The sequence below is a fragment of the Trematomus bernacchii genome, unplaced genomic scaffold (assembly GCF_902827165.1).
Source record: "Trematomus bernacchii unplaced genomic scaffold, fTreBer1.1, whole genome shotgun sequence".
Lineage (NCBI taxonomy): Eukaryota > Metazoa > Chordata > Actinopteri > Perciformes > Nototheniidae > Trematomus > Trematomus bernacchii.
In genome coordinates this window covers 3,487,610-3,509,413 of record NW_022987839.1, presented here as the reverse complement: position 1 = coordinate 3,509,413, position 21,804 = coordinate 3,487,610, and the positions used below count along the sequence as shown (strand labels likewise).

Here is a 21,804-nt window from a genome sequence, read left to right as displayed (position 1 = left end):
GGCTCGCGCAGCACGCTCACAGGCATAGATTGTGCAAGAGGTGCAGTGCAGGCATATTGTTATTCAAGAGATGCGTTGTTCTTTTGGAAAACATGTTTTTATTTTCAATAATACTAATTACATTGACACGTGCATTATTTGTGATTAAAATAATGGTTGTTGGTAATGTATTAGCGACCCCCACAGATGTATGATTTCACTGCGTCCGTGGGAGCTCAGACCCCTCCTTATGGGAGCTCAGCTCCCATTGGCTCCCACATAACTCGAACCCTGGTTATGTCTCTTTCTCAGAGAACCAGAATTTCCTCTTGTGTTTGTTTCCCGGATTCAACACATCATGCAGTTTGTCAGTCAGGTGCAGACACACCCGTTCCAGGATGTTGCAGAAACCCCCTAATCCTCCCTCCTCCCTCCTCCCTCCTCCCTCCTCTCCTCTCCCTCATTACCCGCCGCAGCATCAGTGCTGATCATTCTCACAGGAGCTCTCACACACAGAGGAGCAAAAACAGCTGAAGAAACTTTCTTAAAACTCAACATTTGACTCTCACACCTCAGGTAAGTCTCTATGAAAAGCCTGGTTATTGAGTGATTACTTTTAATGTTTTGTTATTGTTCATTTTAATAATATACCCACTTCTTTCTCTTAATGTTGTTTGCTGTGTGATTTTAAAGACTATTTCATGATGTTTTTACTTTTCCTGGAATAGATTAACGATACTGAGAAGTGTTCTGGTTTACAGATGATCAAAAAACTCAATATTACTTTACATTTGTAGATGATTAAGTTTGCTAACTTTCTCTCAAAAGCCTGACAAAGAACGCAAGATGGACTATTAGTACTAGAGTAGTGTATAGACAGAGTATAAAAGTAATCTTTTTTTAGTGATTTTATCAATTTGCTGAGGAAAACAAAGGTCTGAAGTTTTATTTTTTCGTATATCATTTTTAAACAGGATTTCACAAATGTATTAACTCTAACAATTATAATCCATTACTACAAATTCTGTATTTGTAAAATTCATCTTGTGTTTTAAAAAAATGTACAATCTTGCTTAAATGAAAGAGTGAAAGAATATCTTTGGGATTAATTCAGATTTTCGAATAAAACTGAGGGTCAATCGGTGATGGAAAGGCTCTCAGATCAGACATGTTCAACGTTAACTCTCCATTGTTTGTCGATGACTGTCGTCCTGATAGAAATGGAAGGAGGATTGATCGTGTTGGCCGCTGCGTTGCTGCTCTTTCTGTCACCAGATGTCCAGGGAACGGCTCATTTGGCTTTTTCCAATAATACACAGGTGGGAGTTTTTTCACTTCAATCCTCTGAATGTAAATAACCAAATGATCTGCTTGACCTTTGTACTTCAAACAGGTAACCAACAAATATTTTTCCAAGGACCAATTTCGTATTTTGAAAGGTTGATAATAATTTACAAATATATTTTTAAATGTAGCAGCTCTTTAATAAAAGGTCAGGTTGATCTGTATAGTGTAGTATTTAAAATCTGCCGTATTTCCTCGGTCTGGACTTCTCTTTCCTCTTTTATTGAGAAGTTGTTGATGCAGCCTGACTTACAAACTCAAATTCATAACTTTGCCAAACAAAACCATAAAAGATGGCTCTGATTTTAGAGGTCTATAATAATAAAAGTATCAATATTTAAAAAAAAATCAAGAACAATTCGAAATAGCCTAAACATTGACAAGTACTGGTCAAGATCCAAAACACAGTGGATCCTACACTTCCCATAATGCAACTCAATAGTTTCTAGACATCTCACATACTTAAGAAAGCTTTTTGAAATATAAATAGGACATTATGTAACATGCTGAGTACTCCTCGCTATGAGTAAACTGACAAATTGTCAAATTGGTGAAGTGTAACTCACCAACTAAAAAGTGTTAGCTACCTTGGCCATTAAACAAAAAAAGAAGACCATTTAATAAAAAAAATTGACAGAAATGTTTGAAGCTAATGCACCAGCACAACAAGTTGTTGGTCGAATTTAAAGGTAATGTAGTTGCAGTATTCTTGCTGTCCTGAGTTTGTATCCTCATGGTTGATTGCAGAAATAGTAAATCACTTTCTACACAAAATGTCAGCTAAATGAAATGCAATCTAACTACAAAATAGATGAAGGAGGAGGAAAGAATGAGGCCAGCTGAGAGTAGCCGCAGATGTTTAAAGGTCACCTATTATGCAAAATCCACTTTTTCATGAATACTTAAATAAATGCTTAAAACATACTATTGATTTCAAAACTACACACAAACAGCTATGCTTTGCCCTTAAATACCCCCATAGGAATAGATCCCTAACACACAATGAAGTCCATCATTTGATCATCATCATGTCTCCTCTGTGTAAAGAGATTCTGAAAGTTTCAGGAAAAAAGATTCGCTCACTTTTTGTCCTGATCCATTTATATAAAAACCTGTCTGAAAATGAGCTGATCAGATTTTGGCCACTTTATGATGTCATAACGATTTTTTGGCTTGTTTAACCATCAGCCAATCACTAACCAAGGTAACCCCCCCCCCCCCACCTTATCACCTGAATCTCCTCCTAGAGCACCATTGTGTTCTTTTTAACCAAATATCTCTCAGAGGGGCGTGGGCAGTTATTTTTTGTTGTCATTAGCCGCTTTCACACCAAGTACTTTGCCGTACTTAGTGCCTGGCACTTAGTACCCCCATGGAACTAAGTACAGATCGCGTTCACACCGGATTAAGTTCCCTGAGGGAGGATTACGCAAATGAAGCCGCTGACGTCACTTCTTCTTCTTCTGCTTTGGGTTTACTGGCAACCACTTCACGGCGTATACTGCCACCCGATGTCCCCGGCCGGAAGCCCCCGGAGTTGGGGACTGGCTTCAGTAGAAGCTGCTGGGACTCCCAGCAGCTTCTCCTCATCACTCCACCGCTCCCATGTTTTATTTGTGTTGCTATAAATTATTCTCTCTCCGTTGGTGCGCGGGGCTAATGCTAATAATGCTAATGCCAGCAAATACAATGGCGGCTTCACAAAACTTTTCAGAGTTTTACGGGGCGTGGTTTGCAATTCGCCCAGCCAATCAGAAATTGGTCTTTTTTTCTCCCCAGGAAAGTACCTGCTCTCTAGCAGGCACTAAAAATGGGGGTAAAAGTTATCTGAACTAAGTTCTCTTTTTGGTGTGAACGCAAAATTCCAGGCACTATCGGAACTAAACGGGAAAAGTATGGAGAAAAGTACTCCGGTGTGAAAGCGCCTAATGTGTTCTTTGTAACCAAATATCTCTCAGAGGGGCGTGGGGAGTGGCTCCTTATTTTCATCTAAAGTAACAGACAGAGAATCACTACTTTTGAAACAGGGCTGAAACAGAGGGGATTATGGGATGCTGCAATGATCTGTTTGGTATTTGGAGCCAAACACTTCAGAGACATGTTTTATAAATATCTGAGAACTATATTGATGAAAAAGAGTATAATAGGGGACCTTTAAAGACCGTGTTGATGTTTCTGTGTGTGTCTAACAGGTGAACATCACTCGAGATGGCTGTGGAGTCTCCAAACTGTGTGTGGAGACCCCAGATAACTGCGACCCCTCTGGAAACTCCTGTCTGTTCGTCTCCGCGGTCTCCTCCGTCTCAGTGCTTCCCAACGGGGTTGACTTCTCCGTCGAGCTGAGCGGAGAGTCCTCAGGATACATCGCTGTGGGAGTCACTGCCAACGCCTCAGAGGTAACACACACACACACACACACAATCATGCAGTGTGGCCATTTTGTATATATACATACAGTTATTCTATCAGAGCATGTATCAAAAATAGGTAAACAAATCTTCACTTTATAGAAAAATAGGTAGAGTAACAATGTAAATACTGCCTAACATCAGGGCAAACGAAATCCCACACAGACAGAAGACAAACAGACAAACAGACATTTTTTTTCGAGTCTTCTGGCCAATAGAGTGGCGAAGTCCCTCCCCTTCCGGTGGACCTCCATGGGACCTTATTTCGGAAAAATTATATATTGAAGTCAATGGAGAGAGAAAGATTATCTTTCGATCCCGTTTGAATTGTGCCACGAATTACACATATGATGTTTGTCAATTTAAAAGATAATTTTGCAAGTCAAAAAAAAAAAATGTGTCGTAAAACTGTGAAGTAACACATTTGTTTGTGTGAAACGCTCAATGAACTACATCTCTGGTCAACAACACACGTCACCAAGATGGCCGTCACTACTGTCTTGTCAACAAAACGATTGACTACCCTCACTATCACCACAATGAAACACGTCCTGAAGAATGTCATGCAAAGCTGCCTGCCTGCCTTCCTTTGATTCTCTCTGAACTGCTGGTCGTTTTAATGTTTAATGTCAACCATTTGTGCAAATAGCATGAAGTAGAAAAGATCGCTAGCGTTAGCGTTAGCATTTCTCCCCCGGGCTTAAATTGTGTATTATAGAATGACCACACCGGTGACAGTACTCTTCAAAGGGTTCACGAAATATGACTACTACTCTTACTGTTTAACATTTTGGGTTACTTAATGTTACTTCATGTTAAGGCTAATAAAAATGACAAGGCTGTAATGCTAACTAACGTGCTAGCTACTAGCTAGGTAGCTAACTTGATCAAGCCACTCCTGGTCCTTTCATCAGACCGGAAGCAAAAGTGGAGGAAAACAATTGTGACATCACTTACGCGACTCTGGGATTTGTAGTCTTTCTAGTTGCGTATTTTTCATAGTCTTATATTTCAACAGTTTTACGACAAACTGTGACTTTTTTGACATGGAAATTATTTTTTAAGATTGACAAACAACATATGTGTAATTCATGGCACAATTCAAACGGGATCGAATGATACGTTTTCTCTCTCCATTGACTTCAATACATTATTTTTCCGAAATAAGGTCCCATGGACCGGAAATAGATGGGCGTGACTTCGCCACTCTATCAGAATCAAGATTGTTGCCGGAAGTCCCCACGGAGAATAATTTTGCGGAAGAACTACTCTTTATGCACCCATGGGTACAACTTCAGATAAAAATGAACACATAATGAAATATGACCCCCGGTTTGATGACTGACAGGTCACAGAACAATGGGAGCTATCTACCTACCCACGATTCACACAGACAAGTTCAGCTGTCAGAACAAAGTGAAAAACAAACAATGGCATTAAATATTATTAATATGTCGGGTAGTAATAGATTTATTTATTTTCTTCTCAGAGTGTACCAGAATGCGTAGTTTATATGTTAGAATTTCTAAAAAATCTCCCCAGACCTCCCTTGTGGGGTTGGGTTTTCAGCATGTGTGCCTTTTTATATTATAAAGTTCAGCTTTGATTCAGAGGATCCAGCCCCTGAAATAGGACACATAATAACATCATTTGCCTACATTTGTTTGAGGAACACCATGCGGCTGCTTTGTTTCCATAGAGAAGTAATAAACCGGTGTTTTACTACCTGATGTTACAATGATGTGTTATGTAATCGCGCGTCAACGTTTCATCTTGTGTGTCACGCAACATTACCCAGATGCCAAATATATTTCATACATTTAAACTAAGATTTAAACTGAAGGAAAATGTCAGACTGTCATTAATTGTGCTACTTCTTTAAACGCTGAAGATATATAGCATAAAAATAGGTTGAATATTATACTTTCATGCTTCATAATGACCTTCTTGTGTTTGTGTATTGTGCTGCTGCCTTTCCCAAATATAATTTATACACTCTTGATGCCTCACACACTTGTTTTTTAAAACAACACCAGTTTGTTCTCGTTATTTTATTAACACGTTTTCTCCAACGACTATGACAAAATAATTTCACAATTTATTAAAATATCTTGTATTTTTTAAACGTTTTATTATAAATCGAGCACTCAAATCTCAGAGAACATCAAGTTTTTCTGTTGTATACAAATTCCGTGTTTTTTCCTGAATTATCCTCCCGTCTCCCATGTATTTATATTCTAACCTACATTGAACCAAACACCCTTTTGTAGTTGTTCTTACACACACACACACACACACACACACACACACACACACACACACACACACACACACACACACACACACACACACACACACACACACACACACACACACACACACACACACACACACACACACACACACACACACCACACTCGGGTGAACACAGAGACAAAACATAACAATAAGAGCTGGAAACTCAACTCCAGAGTTGTTCATCTCTTTATTGTCGTATTCCTAGCCTTAACAAAGACACTGTACTGTAGCAATGTGTCATTGTCTTAACTTCAAGGAAGCCATCTCATCTTTTCACCAATATTTATTTCCGCAGGGTACCAGCATGCTTTTCATCTGCGCTCAGAACAGCTCGGACAACGGGAAGTTCTTGTTCCGGACAATGCAGATGAACAACACTGACAAAATGCTCACTCCAACTGAGACGGTGAGATTTCAAATGTACACTCATACAGAGAGATGTTGGCATATTCATGTATTCACACTTAGGGAAATGTACTTATTTATGTGATATGAAACAATGGAGGACCAGAAATTGAAATACCTTCATATCGATTTTTCTACTGCTTACAATGTAATCTTAATATGAGAAAATGATATTGCTCAGATACTCAGATTATTTTCCATTCATTCAACTGTCACACATTTAATTTAGAATAATGATAGTTTCTTAATCTAGAGAGATCGTTCATTTTTTTTTGTTGTCACCCACCTGTTTGCAATCAAATGCCAACATTAGATTGTACATTAGATTTGTACATGTGAAAACTGATCTGAAAAGTCTGGTTTTGAGAGGCAGCTGCTGTTAGATTCGAGTTGCTCAGTGAAGCAGATGTTATCCTTGGCTTCAGCACACAGCCTTGGAGACAGTTATTACATTATCTATCTTTTTCTAGAGAGTGAAAGAAATCGGTGGCATGGTGAACGGAAATATGATCAAGTGTGAGTTTACGGTCCCCAACGTGAACGCCTCCAACACCAGGAGCAGTGAAGACACTACCTTCTCCGTCCTGCTCGGGAACGGAAGCTTCGACGGAAGTAAGTACACACACAGATACACACACTGTATAACTATTTTATTTATAAGTGCTTGATTATTTACTGTTTTCTCCCTTTTGGCATACATTTAAAAAAAATATCATTACAGATTTGCACGCTTATATCCAGAGATAAGAACAGATAAACTGCTTCCACTTTGAAACGTTTATGATTTGATACGATTCTGTATTTAATGCATTTAACTATATGTTAAAGGTTTGTCAATACATGTCTAACCTCCCACTGATCTGTCCTCCTCTTGTGATTGTTCAGGTGTTTTCGGTGCCTTCAATCTCTTGTTCGGCAGCAAACCACTGGACCTCACCAAACCCGACAGCAACGTCCCCACCACAGCAGCACCCACCACCACAGCACCCATCAACAACACCACCATGCCCAACAACAGTGGAGCTCTCCAGCCTCATGGTAAGAAAATACATATAATTTCTCTCCAGGTTTTCAGAAGCTTCGGTCCAGAAGTATATGGTGTCCTGATTCAACACATTTGAGAGCAATCTACGACTAGTAACTAGATACTGAGAGATAAGATCAGTAAAGGGTGGGAGGAGGAAAAACGTTTGTATTGTTCCTACAGTGTCCTGGAAATATGGAATTTAGTATTAATTATTTAAACAATGGGTTGGAATTGCATCTGTGATGCTCACAGTATTAAACCATTTTTTTAAGGCTTCATTGTCCTTATTTGTTTTTGACTTTTTTGAGAATGTTTTTTTAATGGCATGCTATAATATGACATTTGTTTATACTCATGACATCTATAAGTACTTATTATACCATGATTGTTATGATATTTTGTTATAACCTACTATATTTTCTATGACATACTTTGATTTTTTCCAATTGCTTTTTAAAGCATATGTTTTTCCTTTGTAACGTGGCATAAAATGTACCATATTATGACTTTTTAATGCTCTACTATACTATAACTTTTTATGACGTACAATTATGAGTTTTTTAAACCAGGTTGAAATATAACCATATCACTATACAAATGACATGTTTAGAGGATCATCTAGAGTAGAAGGGAGATTCTTAGACAAAAAAAAACTCCATTAATTCACATGGTATTTGGGTGAAGGTATTTAACTAGGATCCATCTTTTTTTAAACCTCTGCATATAAAACTGGATATCTGTAAACAAAAGACAAAAAAAGGAGGCGCCATGGTAACAATTAAACAGCAGAGGAGGAAGAGCCTAATGATTCAACATTTTGTGATTAACATCTTCTTTCTCCTTCCCTCCAGCCGTGCTGCTCCTGCTGAGCGTCCTCACGCTGTCCGTCCTGCTGAGAGTCTGAGAGGAGAGAGAGCTGTCCAGTTTGATGCCATGAAGAAAGAAATAAACCGAGTGTCAAGCTATTTATTAAAATATTTTCACTGAACTCATTAAGACATGTTTGAAGGTCATTTTGCACTTTGTTTGTTCATGAGATGTACTTTGTGATCCAACTCCAGATTAAACACTTAATTGGTTATATGTAAACCGTCTTTGAGCATTAGGAAGAGCGCTATAAAAATCCCATGTATTATTATTATTATTATTATAAATTATGTTATTCATTTCCTGCATAGGGCTATTGAAAAAGTGTTGTAATTACAGTTTTGCATTTATGTAATATGTTTCCATCTGATCCAGCCTATCTAGCACCTCAGGTAGTTTTTTATAAACACACATTTGCAGGCTTTGAATTGTTTACTGAAACTAAAGTAAACGTCAACACACATTCAGGGAAACCCAAGCCAAACCAGCTGTGTCATTATTGTGTTTTAATATTTACATGTAAAATGTACTGTGACTGTAAAATACTTTTCAAAGGGAAATAATAAATGATTAAATTACATTTTAATTGTAATTGTTTGTGGAGTCATGTCATTAACAGAGTTTTTCTACAGATGTTGAAAATGCATCATGGTACACATAACAAACCATGACTTTAGGACCACAACGAACAATTTAGGTACTGAATAAAATCTAACTATTTGTGAAAAATGCCAGTAAAGTATATAAAGCTGACAGTGATTGCAATTTAATATGGTCTTATCACCAGTCTAAAACCTAAAAAACACTCAGATATCTCTTGAATAAGACAGAAGCAGTGGGCACATGTTCCCAATAAAGCACATAAAACAGGGAATCGATGCTTGAAAAGTGACTTCTTCATAATAACTAGTATTTATTTCTTCCTGTCAATCAACTAATTGATTCAGCCATAGAATGACATCACCTCAGCATCATTCACAACAACTGAAAAAAAAGGGTTTGTGATTTGCCATTAATCTCAAAAATAACATTTTAAACATAATTCACAATTATGACTTAAATACCCGTTTCCTTATGTAAAACAGACAACGTTAAAACCCTATAGAGTGGTGAAGTCACGCCCATCTACTTCCGGTCCATGGGACCTTATTTCGGAAAAATAATGTATTGAAGTCAATGGAGAGAGAAAACTTATCTTTCGATCCCGTTTGAATTGTGCCATGAATTACACATATGATGTTTGTCAATCTTAAAAAATAATTTCCATGTCAAAAAAGTCACAGTTTGTCGTAAAACTGTTGAAATATAAGACTATGAAAAATACGCAACTAGAAAGACTACAAATCCCAGAGTAAGTGATGTCACAATTGTTTTCCTCCACTAAGAGATAGCTAAGATCAGCGCCATATAGATAGAATCTATCTATATGGCGCTGGCTAAGATAAAATAACTTTAACAAGATGCCTGTGTGCTTAGTACCAGGTTGTTATCATACCAGCAATGGGTCTTGCTCGTTCTTTCGCTTCCCGTCTGATGAAAGGACCAGGAGTGTCTGGATCAAGCTAGCTAGTAGCTAGCACGTTAGTTAGCATTACAGCCTTGTCATTTTTATTAGCCTTAACATGAAGTAACATTAAGTAACCCAAAATGTTAAACAGTAAGAGTAGTAGTCATATTTCGTGAACCCTTTGAATAGTACTGTCACCGGTGTGATCATTCTATAATACACAATTTAAGCCCGGGGGAGAAATGCTAACGCTAACGCTAGCATCGGCGATCTTCTCTACTTCATGCTATCTGCACAAATGGTTGACATTAAACATTAAAAAGACCAGGCAGTTCAGAGAGAATCAAAGGAAGGCAGGCAGGCAGCTTTGCATGACATTCTTCAGGACGTGTTTCATTGTGGTGATAGTGAGGGTAGTCAATCGTTTTGTTGACAAGACAGTAGTGATGGCCATCTTGGTGACGTGTGTTGTTCTGTGAGACCAGAGATGTAGTTCATTGAGCGTTTCACACAAACAAATGTGTTACTTCACAGTTTTACGACACATTTTTTTTTTTTTTACTTGCAAAATTATCTTTTAAATTGACAAACATCATATGTGTAATTCGTGGCACAATTCAAACGGGATCGAAAGATAATCTTTCTCTCTCCATTGACTTCAATACATAATTTTTCCGAAATAAGGTCCCATGGAGGTCCACCGGAAGGGGAGGGACTTCGCCACTCTATTTAACGACGAAATCAAGGCAAAAATATTTGTAGGAAAGACTGACTTTCAAAGACAACAGGTGAGTATGTTTTAAACACCAGGCCACACCGGAGTGGGTGGTGCTGTTTGAATGTTCGCTCAATCACAGACCCCGCCTTCCCGGGGTGTTCTATGACCCAAAACAAGCATCCTTTTCCAGTACTGCGCCACCGCCATCACAGCTCGGTGGTAAGAGAAAGCTGCTCAGAGCTTCATAAAAGGACGGCCTGTAGTCACACGTTTTACTGAAAGCAAGACATTTTACCCTAAAATGTTGTTCCCAGACATTTCTGTTTTATTTTTCCATTCTTTTTTCTTTTTGGATTTTTTGCAACAATGCTTTTTCTATTTTACCAGCGTTATGTGATGGCTAGCTAGCGAGGTAACTAGCTATGCTAACTCGCTCTTTTCCCCCTGAAAGAAAACACACACACGCTGATTGTGGTTTTTAAGAAACGCCACTCTTTTGGATGCATCTTAGCTGCTGTTTCTTCCATTTTTCGCAAGATTGTGTAGCTTTGGTTTTCCTGCGTTTATTGTGAAGATTTTTCCTTGACGGGACCGTTTTGTCTAAGCTAAGCTAGCTCATAGCTAAGAGGCTCTTGTTGGTTTTTATAGTCGCAGCTTCTCCCTGATCCATGATTTATTGCAGATTTCGTCACTCTTTTGCAGGTTTTGTTTTTTGCAAGCAGAGGAACTGGTCTGATGTCTATCTTTTTAAATGCTTTTCGAGTTGTGGTTGGCTAGCCGGCCTTGTGTTTTTTTCACTGAGGCCTTTTGGTGGCGCTGTTTGGTGGATGGATGGTTTTTGATTTTCTGGATCAAGAGTAGATTTTTCCAGTGTTTTTTCTTTTTGTCCCCTTTTTGATGCAAGAGAGATTTTTCTGCTTTTGGAAGTGGACTGTTACAGATATGGGCATCTGTTTAAAGGCCCTGACACACCAGGCCGAAATCGGCCGTTTTCGTTAGTCGGACGACGAAGCGTGCCCTGTCGCCCAAACTCAATTTGGTGTGTCCCGCACCGTCGGCCGTGACACGCCTTATTTGGCCTTTCATGCCGACGCACGGCCATGCGTTGGTGTGTCCCGTGCGTCGGCCACAGGCAGTCGGACAAAGAAATCACTCTGATTGGCTGTTCAGCTAGCGAATCAGTGCATGAGAAGCGAAACGGTTGCTTGAGAATGTCTTCCACAAGCAACACTCCAATGGCTGATAGCTCCAGTACCGCACGAAACATGTTTTCGATGGACGAGAGTGAAAATGGAACGCACACGCTATTTGTTGTTTGTTTAGACCACGCAGTCTGTTCTTCTTCGTTTTTTGATCTCTGACATTGACGACACATTTACACAAATAATAAGTCAACAATTTCACAAAAGGTGACAAATGCTAATTTATTCTGGAAGAAAAAATTGGGATAAAGTAAAAACAAAAACAAAAATACTAGATTTTGGTCATTTAGACATCGAAAAGATTCATTAAAGGTGTCCTGTGGTGCTGTGGATAACAGTCACCACTGGGCGGGACAGAGAGCTGAAGCACGAGTTAAACAAATACATTATGATCTTTTTCTTTATTTTCTAAACTCTACCTGTTGGATTTGAGTATTGCAAGAAATATTACAGTATAACGAGTACTTTGTTTTTAACCTGTTCTAATAAAACGACAGTATTGAAAGCACTTGTGCTGGTAATTTTTTTTATTTTTACATCAAGGAATTGCTGCTTATTACAGTAAAGCACTTCGTAAACAATTTGAAAAGCCATTTTTTTATTTTTGGATGGGTAGAAAAACGAATTAAGGTGATAATAAATTAAAATATAAGAGGACAATTCTGCAAACCACAAGGCTTTAAAAATTGAATTCGATATATACAAATAGCTCAATACAAATGTGTGTTAATTTCTCTTATTGAAAGATTTTCACTCCTGATAGTTTTTAGTGCTGATTAATAATAATTGTCTTTCAGTAAAATAATCTTAAAGCCTTGATGAGTTTACTCTGGGTGTGCATGTTGTATTTAATGTCCTATTCTGCTCTTACTGTAACGGAAACCAGACCTGAAACCAGACCTGAAACCAGACCTGAAACCAGACCTGAAAAACAGGCTCAGGGCTTAAGAGGTTAAGAGGCATGTGTAATAAATCTCATTACAATACGTTTCCTCAAAGAAGAATTCCTGACACCTTAACAGCAAAATAGGTTAAAAGTCAATGAACAGAAAAGTAGCAAAGGAACAGGATCAACATGTACTGTGTTTGAGTGGTGGGCTGGTGGCTGTGTTTAACTAAGGAGGTGCTGATACAACCATATCTTTACTTCTCTTATCGTATGAGTCTTATCCAAAGAATGTTTCTAATTTCAAGGCAAGGTTGTTTTTTAGTAGTACAGACAAAACGAGAGACTTTGGGTTTAATGAAACACAAATGAATAAAAATATGCATGTATACTTTGTGTTAATAACAGTGTGTCATTTTATAGAGCTCTTTTTAATGGTGAATTGGTTCACAGGACAAAAGTGTTTCAATTTAGCGGCTGTAGGAGTCATGAAGCGTGTACAGTAATGAGTTTTGTTTTAATATAAGATATTTGTTTGATCACAATTGATTGGTTGGCTTGGGTCACATGGATATGGGCGGCACTCATTAAAATCCTGTTCACCTGCGTGAGGTGTGTGTGTGGAAGAGAGGGTGACACAGGGTCGTTTACTTTTTGTTGACCGCAGTTTAATGATTGCTTTGATTATTATAACGATGTCTATGTCCAAGGAAAATAAGTTGATCATCCCAGTTTTCATTAAACTACATTATTTTTCAACAGAGTTTTTGATCTCAGCAAGTACTTTTTTGTAGCGTGTCACACAATATCAAACAGGCCCGGCCTCAGCCTCTCAGCGACTTTGTTTCCTGCTGACGCTATTTGATATCTAATATCTAATCTTAATACAACAAGATTTAGGGTGGAGGAACAAAACAATTTCAAACTTCATTTAAAGACTCAAATCAAAAAGTATTGCGCTAAATAAACATTTTAAAATCAGACGGATATTCAGATGATGTTGAATAAGTTACTCTAGACCAGATTGTGGAATATTTTAAATGAATAGAAGGGATAGGCAGTCTCTGGAATATTTTCCATTAGCTCAGTTCATATCTTAGATAATATTAGGCATCTCACAGAATGAGGAACACTTTTTTATTTTTCATTAATAAGACAAAGGGAGTGTTTGAATAACAATGCAGAACGAAAGTTATGACTGTAACTACGGTTCTATGAATCCCGGATGACCGCCAGAGGCGGTGCTTTAAGCACTGGATATGCCCATCACGCGCATGCGCAGGTCGAGTACCAATACCAACAAAGTCACCTGTGACCCCACGTGACACCGGGCTATATCTGCCGGTGTCGTCAGAGGATCTGTTCCCAGAATCTTCTCGCGAGAACACAAGGATTCTGAGTGACAGGATACTCTGGCGGTCATCCGGGACTCATAGAACCGTAGTTACAGTCATAACTTTCATTCTATTTCATCCCTACTGACCGCCAGAGGCGGTGCTTTAAGCACTGGATGACTTAAACCAACAATGTCATGAAGAATCCAAGCACTTACTCACTAACTGGAAGCAGCGGAGCTCGGCAATAGGACCACGTCCAAAGGATGGGGAGTGGCGACATTAAACCGATACAACCTGGAGAATGTGCCAGAAGACGCCCACGACGCCGCGACACAGATGGTCTCCAGGGGCAGCCCAAGATGTTGAGATGCTCCTTGTAGAGCGGCCACTGGCCCCATAGGCATGTGAGATGGTATCGACAACCCAGTGGGACAGCCGATATTTAGAGAACACAACCTTTTTTAGTGCCGCCATGGCTAACGAAGAGCTGAACCGACTGCCGTATACAGGCAGTAGCATCAATATACGCCCTTAGGGCAAGCACAGGGCACAGCAATTCAGACGTGCTGCTCTCCTGTTGAATGTCAAAGCGTGCCAGCTGGATAGGCTGATTGAAGTTGGTTTGTGGTATAGGACCTTGGGCAGGAATGCCACATTTGCCCAAAGTGCAACACCTGAGCCATCGGAGTTCCACCTCAGGCATGTATCGCTCACAGAGAGGGCATGCAACTCCCCAACTCGCTTCCCTGAGGTTATGGCAAGCAGAAATGCTGCCTTCATGGACAGCCACTTAAGTCCCACCTGGGCCAGGGGCTCGAAGGGAGGAGATGATAGGGCATCCAGCACCAGGGGCAGGTCCCAAGCCGGAGCCCTCGGGGTGCTAGGGGGACGCTGCCGTAAAGCCCCTCTCAGGAAGAGGGACACCAACCTGTGGCACCCCACCGTGGCACCGTCGACTCCAACATGTCGGGCCGAAATAGCAGCCACATAAACTCTCAAAGTAGAGTGAGAACGTCCACTATCTAGAAGGGACTGCAGAAACTCCAAAATGGTGGCTGTGGGGGAAACTTCTGAAGCAATTGGAGTCAGGACTCAGATACCCCTTTCACACCAACGCAACTCCGGTTCAAGCTCCGTGCTAGAGCTTTTCAGGTTCGGAACCGGTACTTCGATTTAGCTCCGGCTCTTTTCACACCGCTCAGAGACCGACTGGTGCTGCCGCTGCTGCGTCATGACGTCACAGTTTACGTCGCTGATTTTCTCCCCAACGGAGCTCACCTCACAACAACAACGGGCCGGGGACTGCGTTGCTTTTAATCATACGAAGCCAGATTAAATTAAATAACGACTTCTCCAACCTTATACTTTTCTCCAGAGTGCCGTGGTTCATTGTTTATTAATGTGTTTCAGCGGCATTTACCGACCGCTGCAGTGCTGGCTGCTCTTCCACGAGTGTATTCTCCCGTTAGCTCCGGGTTAGCTCACACGGCTCTAAAGTATTCACTGTCTGACTGTCACACAAGCAGCTGATACATATCCCCAGTTCCCCTTAAAGGGCCCATGTCATGGCCATTTCCACTGATCATAATTACATTGTTGAGGTATACTAAAATAGATTTATACTGTGCAATTTTCCAAACTCACATTGGTTTCGCATACAGCATCTCTGTCAAGCATGTGTATTCAGCAGTATTCACTTTCTCCACTAAACGACTCGTTGGAGCTCTTGCCCCCCCCTCCCTGTGAGCCTAGTGTGCTCCGATTGGTCAGCTCGGCCACTCGTTCTGATTAGTCAACCACCAGACAGGCTGCGCCCATGTCAGTGCTTTTCCCGGCTGCTCTCAGCGTAACATCAGTCTTATCATGGCGTCGGTACAGCGGTATATTTTTATATACATATATATTTTTAACTGTTGTTATAGAAGAGTGTGACGGCCTCAGGGCCTTTGTCTTACGGTGGGGTGGAGCTGAAGAGGGTAATCAGCGCGATCACGGACACCTCCGTAGCCGGTGCTATTAATCCCAGCGGCCCGGAGTCTCTCTCCAAAGCGGCTGCAGAAGGACGAACTGAGCGACCCTCTCCCCTCGACCACCTGTCTCTGCATTTACCACAATAAATGTGCCGTGGTTTTGTAAACTCGTGTATGTCTCCTTGTCTTTCCGTTGTGGCCTACGAGCTACTCTCATAACAAAGAGTAAGTTATTTTTACCCGTTATAAACTACTACTGTTTGATGAGAAATCAAATCATGGTTTGCTATATATGAATTCAGGGAAGAAAGGATAGGCCTACTAAGTATTTCCATTAAACTTTATTTTTAGAAATGTACAAAATGAACATAAATATACATATATACACGGTATATCATCCATTCCTCCTCCTCGCATCTTGCCTGCGCACAGTCGGTGCGGTGCCTTTTAGCACCCTCAGTAGTAGTAGAATCCCTTCCCCGTCATGGATTGTCCGCCAGGATCTGGCTGGACGAAATCAAATGCAAATCACAAAATATTAGAGAAACTTAGTTGTTTTAGATTCGTTAGTAGTAGTTGTGTAATGAACAGCTTGCCTGCTAATATGCTAACCTAGCTTTGTTTACCTTGGTAGCTAACACGATATGAACGTTAGCTTGGAGGAAAGGCAACTATAATGCAGTGTAATAAAACTACTATGAACAAAAGCTAGTGGTTCATATTAGGCTAGCAATAACGTGTTTATAATTGCAATCGTATACGGGTATTCTGCTACGTTCGGTCATACAATGTAACTTGCATGAATACATTGTTTTGCGCTAGCATACAGCTAGCCTCGTTAGCTACATGCAGTATATGTACGGTCACAATGTACGGTAAATCACAGTACAGTATACTGTATGAGTATTCCGTGTGTGTGACTGCAGACATTCTCCTGCCATGACAAACATGTAAGGCCATCTGCTGACATTGTAGTTGATATATTTAAACGCTAGCAACGTAGCATCACAAAAATGTTTTTCTGACCAAAACTAGCTCTAGCTCCGTGTGTTAGATCGCTACGCCAGCTATAATGTAATTACGTTTCGCGACTGACCGGCAAATCACCCGGAGTATACTGTCAATAGGTATTTTGTGTGTGAATGCAGACATTCTCCTGCTATGAGATACATGTATGCAAGGCCATCTGCTGATATTAGAGTTGATATATGGAAACTCTAGCAACTTAGTTAGCACAGTTAGCACTGTGTCAATGGCTTAGCAGTCCAACACAGTTTACACATTTAAACAGTCTTGTTTGATAAATACACAAATAACAATGCAAACTTACAGGTTGTATACCCAGATCTTCCCCTGCTCCAAACGGTCCAAACAAGCTGTGCATATCCGGCCTCAAACTGGGCAATGTTTTGGAAGCTTTCGTCTGTGAAATGCCGGTTCTTCGAACCTCTGGAGGAGGAACACGACGCTGCTGGTGTGGCCATAGCTCTTCGGGATTGGTCCATTTCGTTCCGGGTACCGCATGACATCAGGCGGTACCCGGAACTAAATGGAAGACTCAAATGGGCAGTGACGTATCTCCAACGAGGCGTTTTGGGGAGGTATTTTCTGTGTTAGAGTTTTACTCGCTACAGGGTGTACTTTGAGGGTTTTGACTCTGCACACCGTTTACATGCATAAAAACCTTCATAACACACAAGGGGACGGGTAATAACCGGAAAAGCATGACATGGGAGCTTTAAGTGAATGTGTGTCAGTCTGAATTGACGCTGTTTGGTGTCAGTCTGAATTGACGCTGTTTGGCATCACAACGCTGTTATGAAAGTTTCTCTGGTATAATATGGGTGATGTTAGCATAGCAACCGAAGCTAAACTGACTACTTGCTAAGCCGTTTTCTACAGGCACTTTTTACCGACGTATTTTTCATTATGATTCTACTTGTGATAGTCGGACATGACAACCTGTGCAGCCCATGTATTGATTCCATCCGATAGCTGCTATAATAACAAACAAAACGTCTGCCTGCTCTCCACAATGATCAATAACAGCGAACGGATGGTCAAAGTAAGGTACAAATAAACAGAATCACACGAAGCCTGGTTAGTGTTGCCTGACTTTAAAAAAAAATTGTTTTTTTTACAAGTGTGTGGTTGTGTTCTAGTCACTTTGCTCAGCACTACTGCTTGTTACAACTTTTATTTGCCGTACTCGCCTTAACTGTTAGCTCAGGTTAATCTCGCCCCCCTCCGACGTAAGCGTGACGTATGCGGTTCTTGCTTCTAGACGGACAACTTTTTGGTGCTCGAAACGAACCGGATTCCGGAGCTTAGAGGCTGCTCTGCTACGGTGTGAACAGGAAAACCCGGTGCTTTTCAAGCACCAGCACCGAACCGGCCCCGAAACACCGTTGGTGTGAATGGGGTAAGAGAGACACGAGAGCTGGAGCTTTGATGGCAAACACTGACGGTTTATTTAGAGCTTCGGCCGGAGAATTCACAAGACAAGTCACGGGCCATGGTCTGACCACACGGTTGAGATGCCACATCAATTCTGAAGAACTCTACCCCAGACCCATGTATTTAGCTAGTTCTGAGAGAATAATCAACATTGTGCATAGCAAGATAGAACCATAACACCTCTATCAGCTGGCGCCAACAGGCAGGAACAGGGAGACAAAACACTGAGAGCACAGCAGCCAAGGCTACAGGTGCCTGTGCTCAGTCAGGACAGTATGAACTGATAAACTGGGTCAAAGTTATGGGCCTTGGAAAATATTTCCCCAACAGTTCCTCTCTTTTTATCAATTTTGATAACCTAAAAACCTTAGTCTAATAATAATTTCTTCAATACTTAAATCAATGGGAATCTTCAGATTTGTGTGGACTTACACAACATCAATCACATCAATAACAATCACATTAATAACAACATAATAAGATTGAGACAGCCAATCATAATAGAAACATCATCTCTCGTCAGTGTTTGGAGCATCTTTTGTCAAAAGCATAATAATGAACACATATCAAATCACAGATACATAATAGCAAAAACATTTATTTTAAACCAATATGTTTTAACATTTAACCATTAGTTAATCTCCTTTATCAAACTATAAAATCAAAACCAGCTTGCAGCTTAAAGATTTATTTCAAGGCAATCACTAGTCAAAAGCATTTTAAACTTAGGATCATAAGAGATCCAGCTAAGGTATAACAATTCACACCGGTGATTTGATCAATCTGTAATCTGCAAAGTTGCAGTGTCTACTTCATTACGCTTTAGTCAAGAGTAAGGCACTTTAGTCTGAGTAAAATCAATACATTCATTTTGGTCAAGTATATTGTAACAATCTGAAAAGGAAAAGTTAGGCAAATATTCAAAGACTTTTGTAAAAACCTGGAAAGGAAGGGAAATTACCTGAAAATCTACTTATGGTACTTGGAAAGGGTTCTTCTGTGTTTATCTAATGTTGAATATAGAATATCAATTTCTTTAAATTATACTTCTCTAATTTGAGGATCAAATATGCTGCATAATTGTTTTATGACTTATTATAAATATATGAAATTAATCCAGTACTTGAAACCTCATTTTAAGTCTGTCTGTGCATGGATACTACATTAAAGAGTAGTGTTGTTAAGCCTGATTGCTGGAGGATTAAGGATGTTAACATTATCTGTGATAATAGTAGAAATACCTTATTATTCAATACCTTGCAATCTGAAAATATTAATTCATTTATTTTGTTTAGTGTGAAAGTGTAATCTGATCTGACACAAATATATTAATCACCACTATTTAACACATGTCTGGTCATTGGAAATATAAAAAACAATCATTAATTGTACATCTGTAAACATCTGGTCATTCAATTCAAAGTTGATCTTTGTACGAGAGCTGGAAGAACATGTCCGTCAGTCTTCCTGACTCGTTCTCCTCCTCCCTTTATGACACCGAGTGTCTGGTGTGTAAAGGTATCCTGATACTGTAGATTTGTTGTGTCTCGTCAAATGTGTTAGTTTTGTTTATGTATTATGTCTGTCATTTCATGTCTAGTCAGGTTTTCATGTTATTTCACGTCATGTCATGTCTGTCTACTTAGGTCATTCATCTCTAGTCTGTCCATGTGTTTCATGTCATGTCTCGTTTTCCATTTTCCTGTTTTATTTTGTACTTACCTCTTGTCTCTCATTTCAGGCCCTGTTACTTCCTCCCCTTGTGTGTTTTCCCGCCATCGTCAGCGTCTGCCCCGCCCCTGATTATTTCCACCTGTTCCCACACACCTCATGTTTAAATAGTCCTGTCTCTCCCCTGTCCTGTGTCAGTTCATCTTGTTTGTTTCCCCAAATGGTCGTGCCAAGCCTCAGCTAAGAAAGGATCGTTTTCACTCATGTCAGGTTTTGTTATTTTGTTATTTTTGTTGACTTAAAGGTGGGGTAGGTCATTTTGGAGAAACCAGCTCGAGATCGCTAGAATTTGAAAATACACAGCCGGAAGAAATCTGCTACTTCCTTACAGAGCCCCTCCTCCAACACACACGAACGCGCACATGACCAATGAGGGCACGAGATAAGCTTGTGCACAGATGGAAGGCTGACAGGCAGGTAGGCCATCCAGTTATTTAGGCAAGCAGCAGCGACGTAGAGTAGCTGCAGCAAAGCAGCAGCAAGCAATGCATAGAGAGAGATCTGGCAGGTTAAATAGAGCGGCATATTAAGGAGACTCTGTTTGGTTGGTTGTAGAGTGGCAAGGGGCGTTATGTATGAATGCAGCATAAGTGCTCCAGTTGACTGCCTGAACTAGCTCGCAGGCTTCGCCCCATTTATTCTTAAATTCTCTTTTTGTTATGCTTTGTTTTGTCCTCCTTGTGAGCGTTTTTTGTTAAATCCAGTACCTACTCTGTTAAGAGGGATTATCTGTTCTTTGAAATTAAAAGACATTTTTGTTACATTCAAGACTTTGTCTCTGGGTCGTGCATTTGGGTTCTCCAGTTTGTGTCGAGGTCGTGACAAGATAAGCACTGAGGTGCTGATTGACTCAAACTCTTCTTCATCAGAGCGCCATATTTCAACCCCCCAATTGCTCTGCTTTTGTGGCTCATTCAGTGAGCACTGTAGTTGATCACCCCCAGTGAAACGGAGGCTCATCTGCCTGTATTCCTTCTGCTATCAATGTTGAGAGCAGTGCAACTGCGTATTCCTAGTGATGCATCCAGGTGTCCCCCTCGTGATAGGAGAGGTTAGGAAGACATCAAACTGCTCCAAGAAACATGGAACCTTGTATTATAGAAGCCTCTGAAGCCCTCGCTCGTCCTGCAGGAGAAGCATCCCCTCTCAGCAGAAAGTTGAAGAGTATAATCCTCTCATCTTGAAGGACCTCGTGTTTCCCTGCAGGTGGCTGGGGGTGCTCTCTGCACCCGGAGAGTGTGGACTCTTTCTCTCTGACCCTTGGCCTTGAGAGCTGTCCTAGTTATTGGCACAACACCTGATAGGGATGTTTTCTGAGATGACAACTCAATGTAATGGATTAGCACATTATCATTTAATTACAAAAATAGGATAGGCCCCTCAGATTGCTTTGGGAGCCTTCCTGACACATGCACGTTATGATTTTGAAGGTTTGCGTTAGTCATTTAACATCCAAGAATCACATACTCATCAGTCCATAGCAGAGAAAAGTTATTGTAAGTTAAAGGTGAGCTAGTCCCTGTTATATTAATTCACCATTTACCGTTTGATAAAATATCAGTTTATCAGAAATAAATGTTTTCTTCCATAAAACATAGGTTTGAGAAATAAATTACCCAATATAAAATAAATTACTCAATATAAAATAAATTACTCAATATAATTGAC

The 21,804-nt window shown here is 40.2% G+C and overlaps 1 protein-coding gene across 1 annotated transcript; it reads left to right on the top strand.

Annotated features, from left to right (window-relative positions):
- The first annotated feature begins 448 nt into the window (after nt 1-448).
- LOC117500274 (putative ferric-chelate reductase 1) lies at nt 449-8,914 on the top strand. Its single transcript, XM_034153086.1, has 7 exons — nt 449-555; nt 1,198-1,298; nt 3,516-3,719; nt 6,325-6,435; nt 6,905-7,046; nt 7,320-7,472; nt 8,313-8,914. Exons 2-7 carry the CDS (start codon nt 1,200-1,202, stop codon nt 8,363-8,365), a joined length of 762 nt encoding a protein of 253 aa, XP_034008977.1. The 5' UTR covers nt 449-555; nt 1,198-1,199; the 3' UTR covers nt 8,366-8,914.
- The last annotated feature ends 12,890 nt before the right edge of the window (nt 8,915-21,804 follow it).

Excerpts from the sequence above, each read along its gene's own strand:
- LOC117500274 (XM_034153086.1), top strand. The coding sequence starts at position 1,200 with ATGGAAGGAGGATTGATCGTGTTGGCCGCTGCGTTGCTGCTCTTTCTG. Across the intron at positions 1,299-3,515 it reads CTTTTTCCAATAATACACAG|GTGAACATCACTCGAGATGG; the intron begins GTGGGAGTTTTT and ends TGTGTCTAACAG. Across the intron at positions 6,436-6,904 it reads TGCTCACTCCAACTGAGACG|AGAGTGAAAGAAATCGGTGG; the intron begins GTGAGATTTCAA and ends ATCTTTTTCTAG.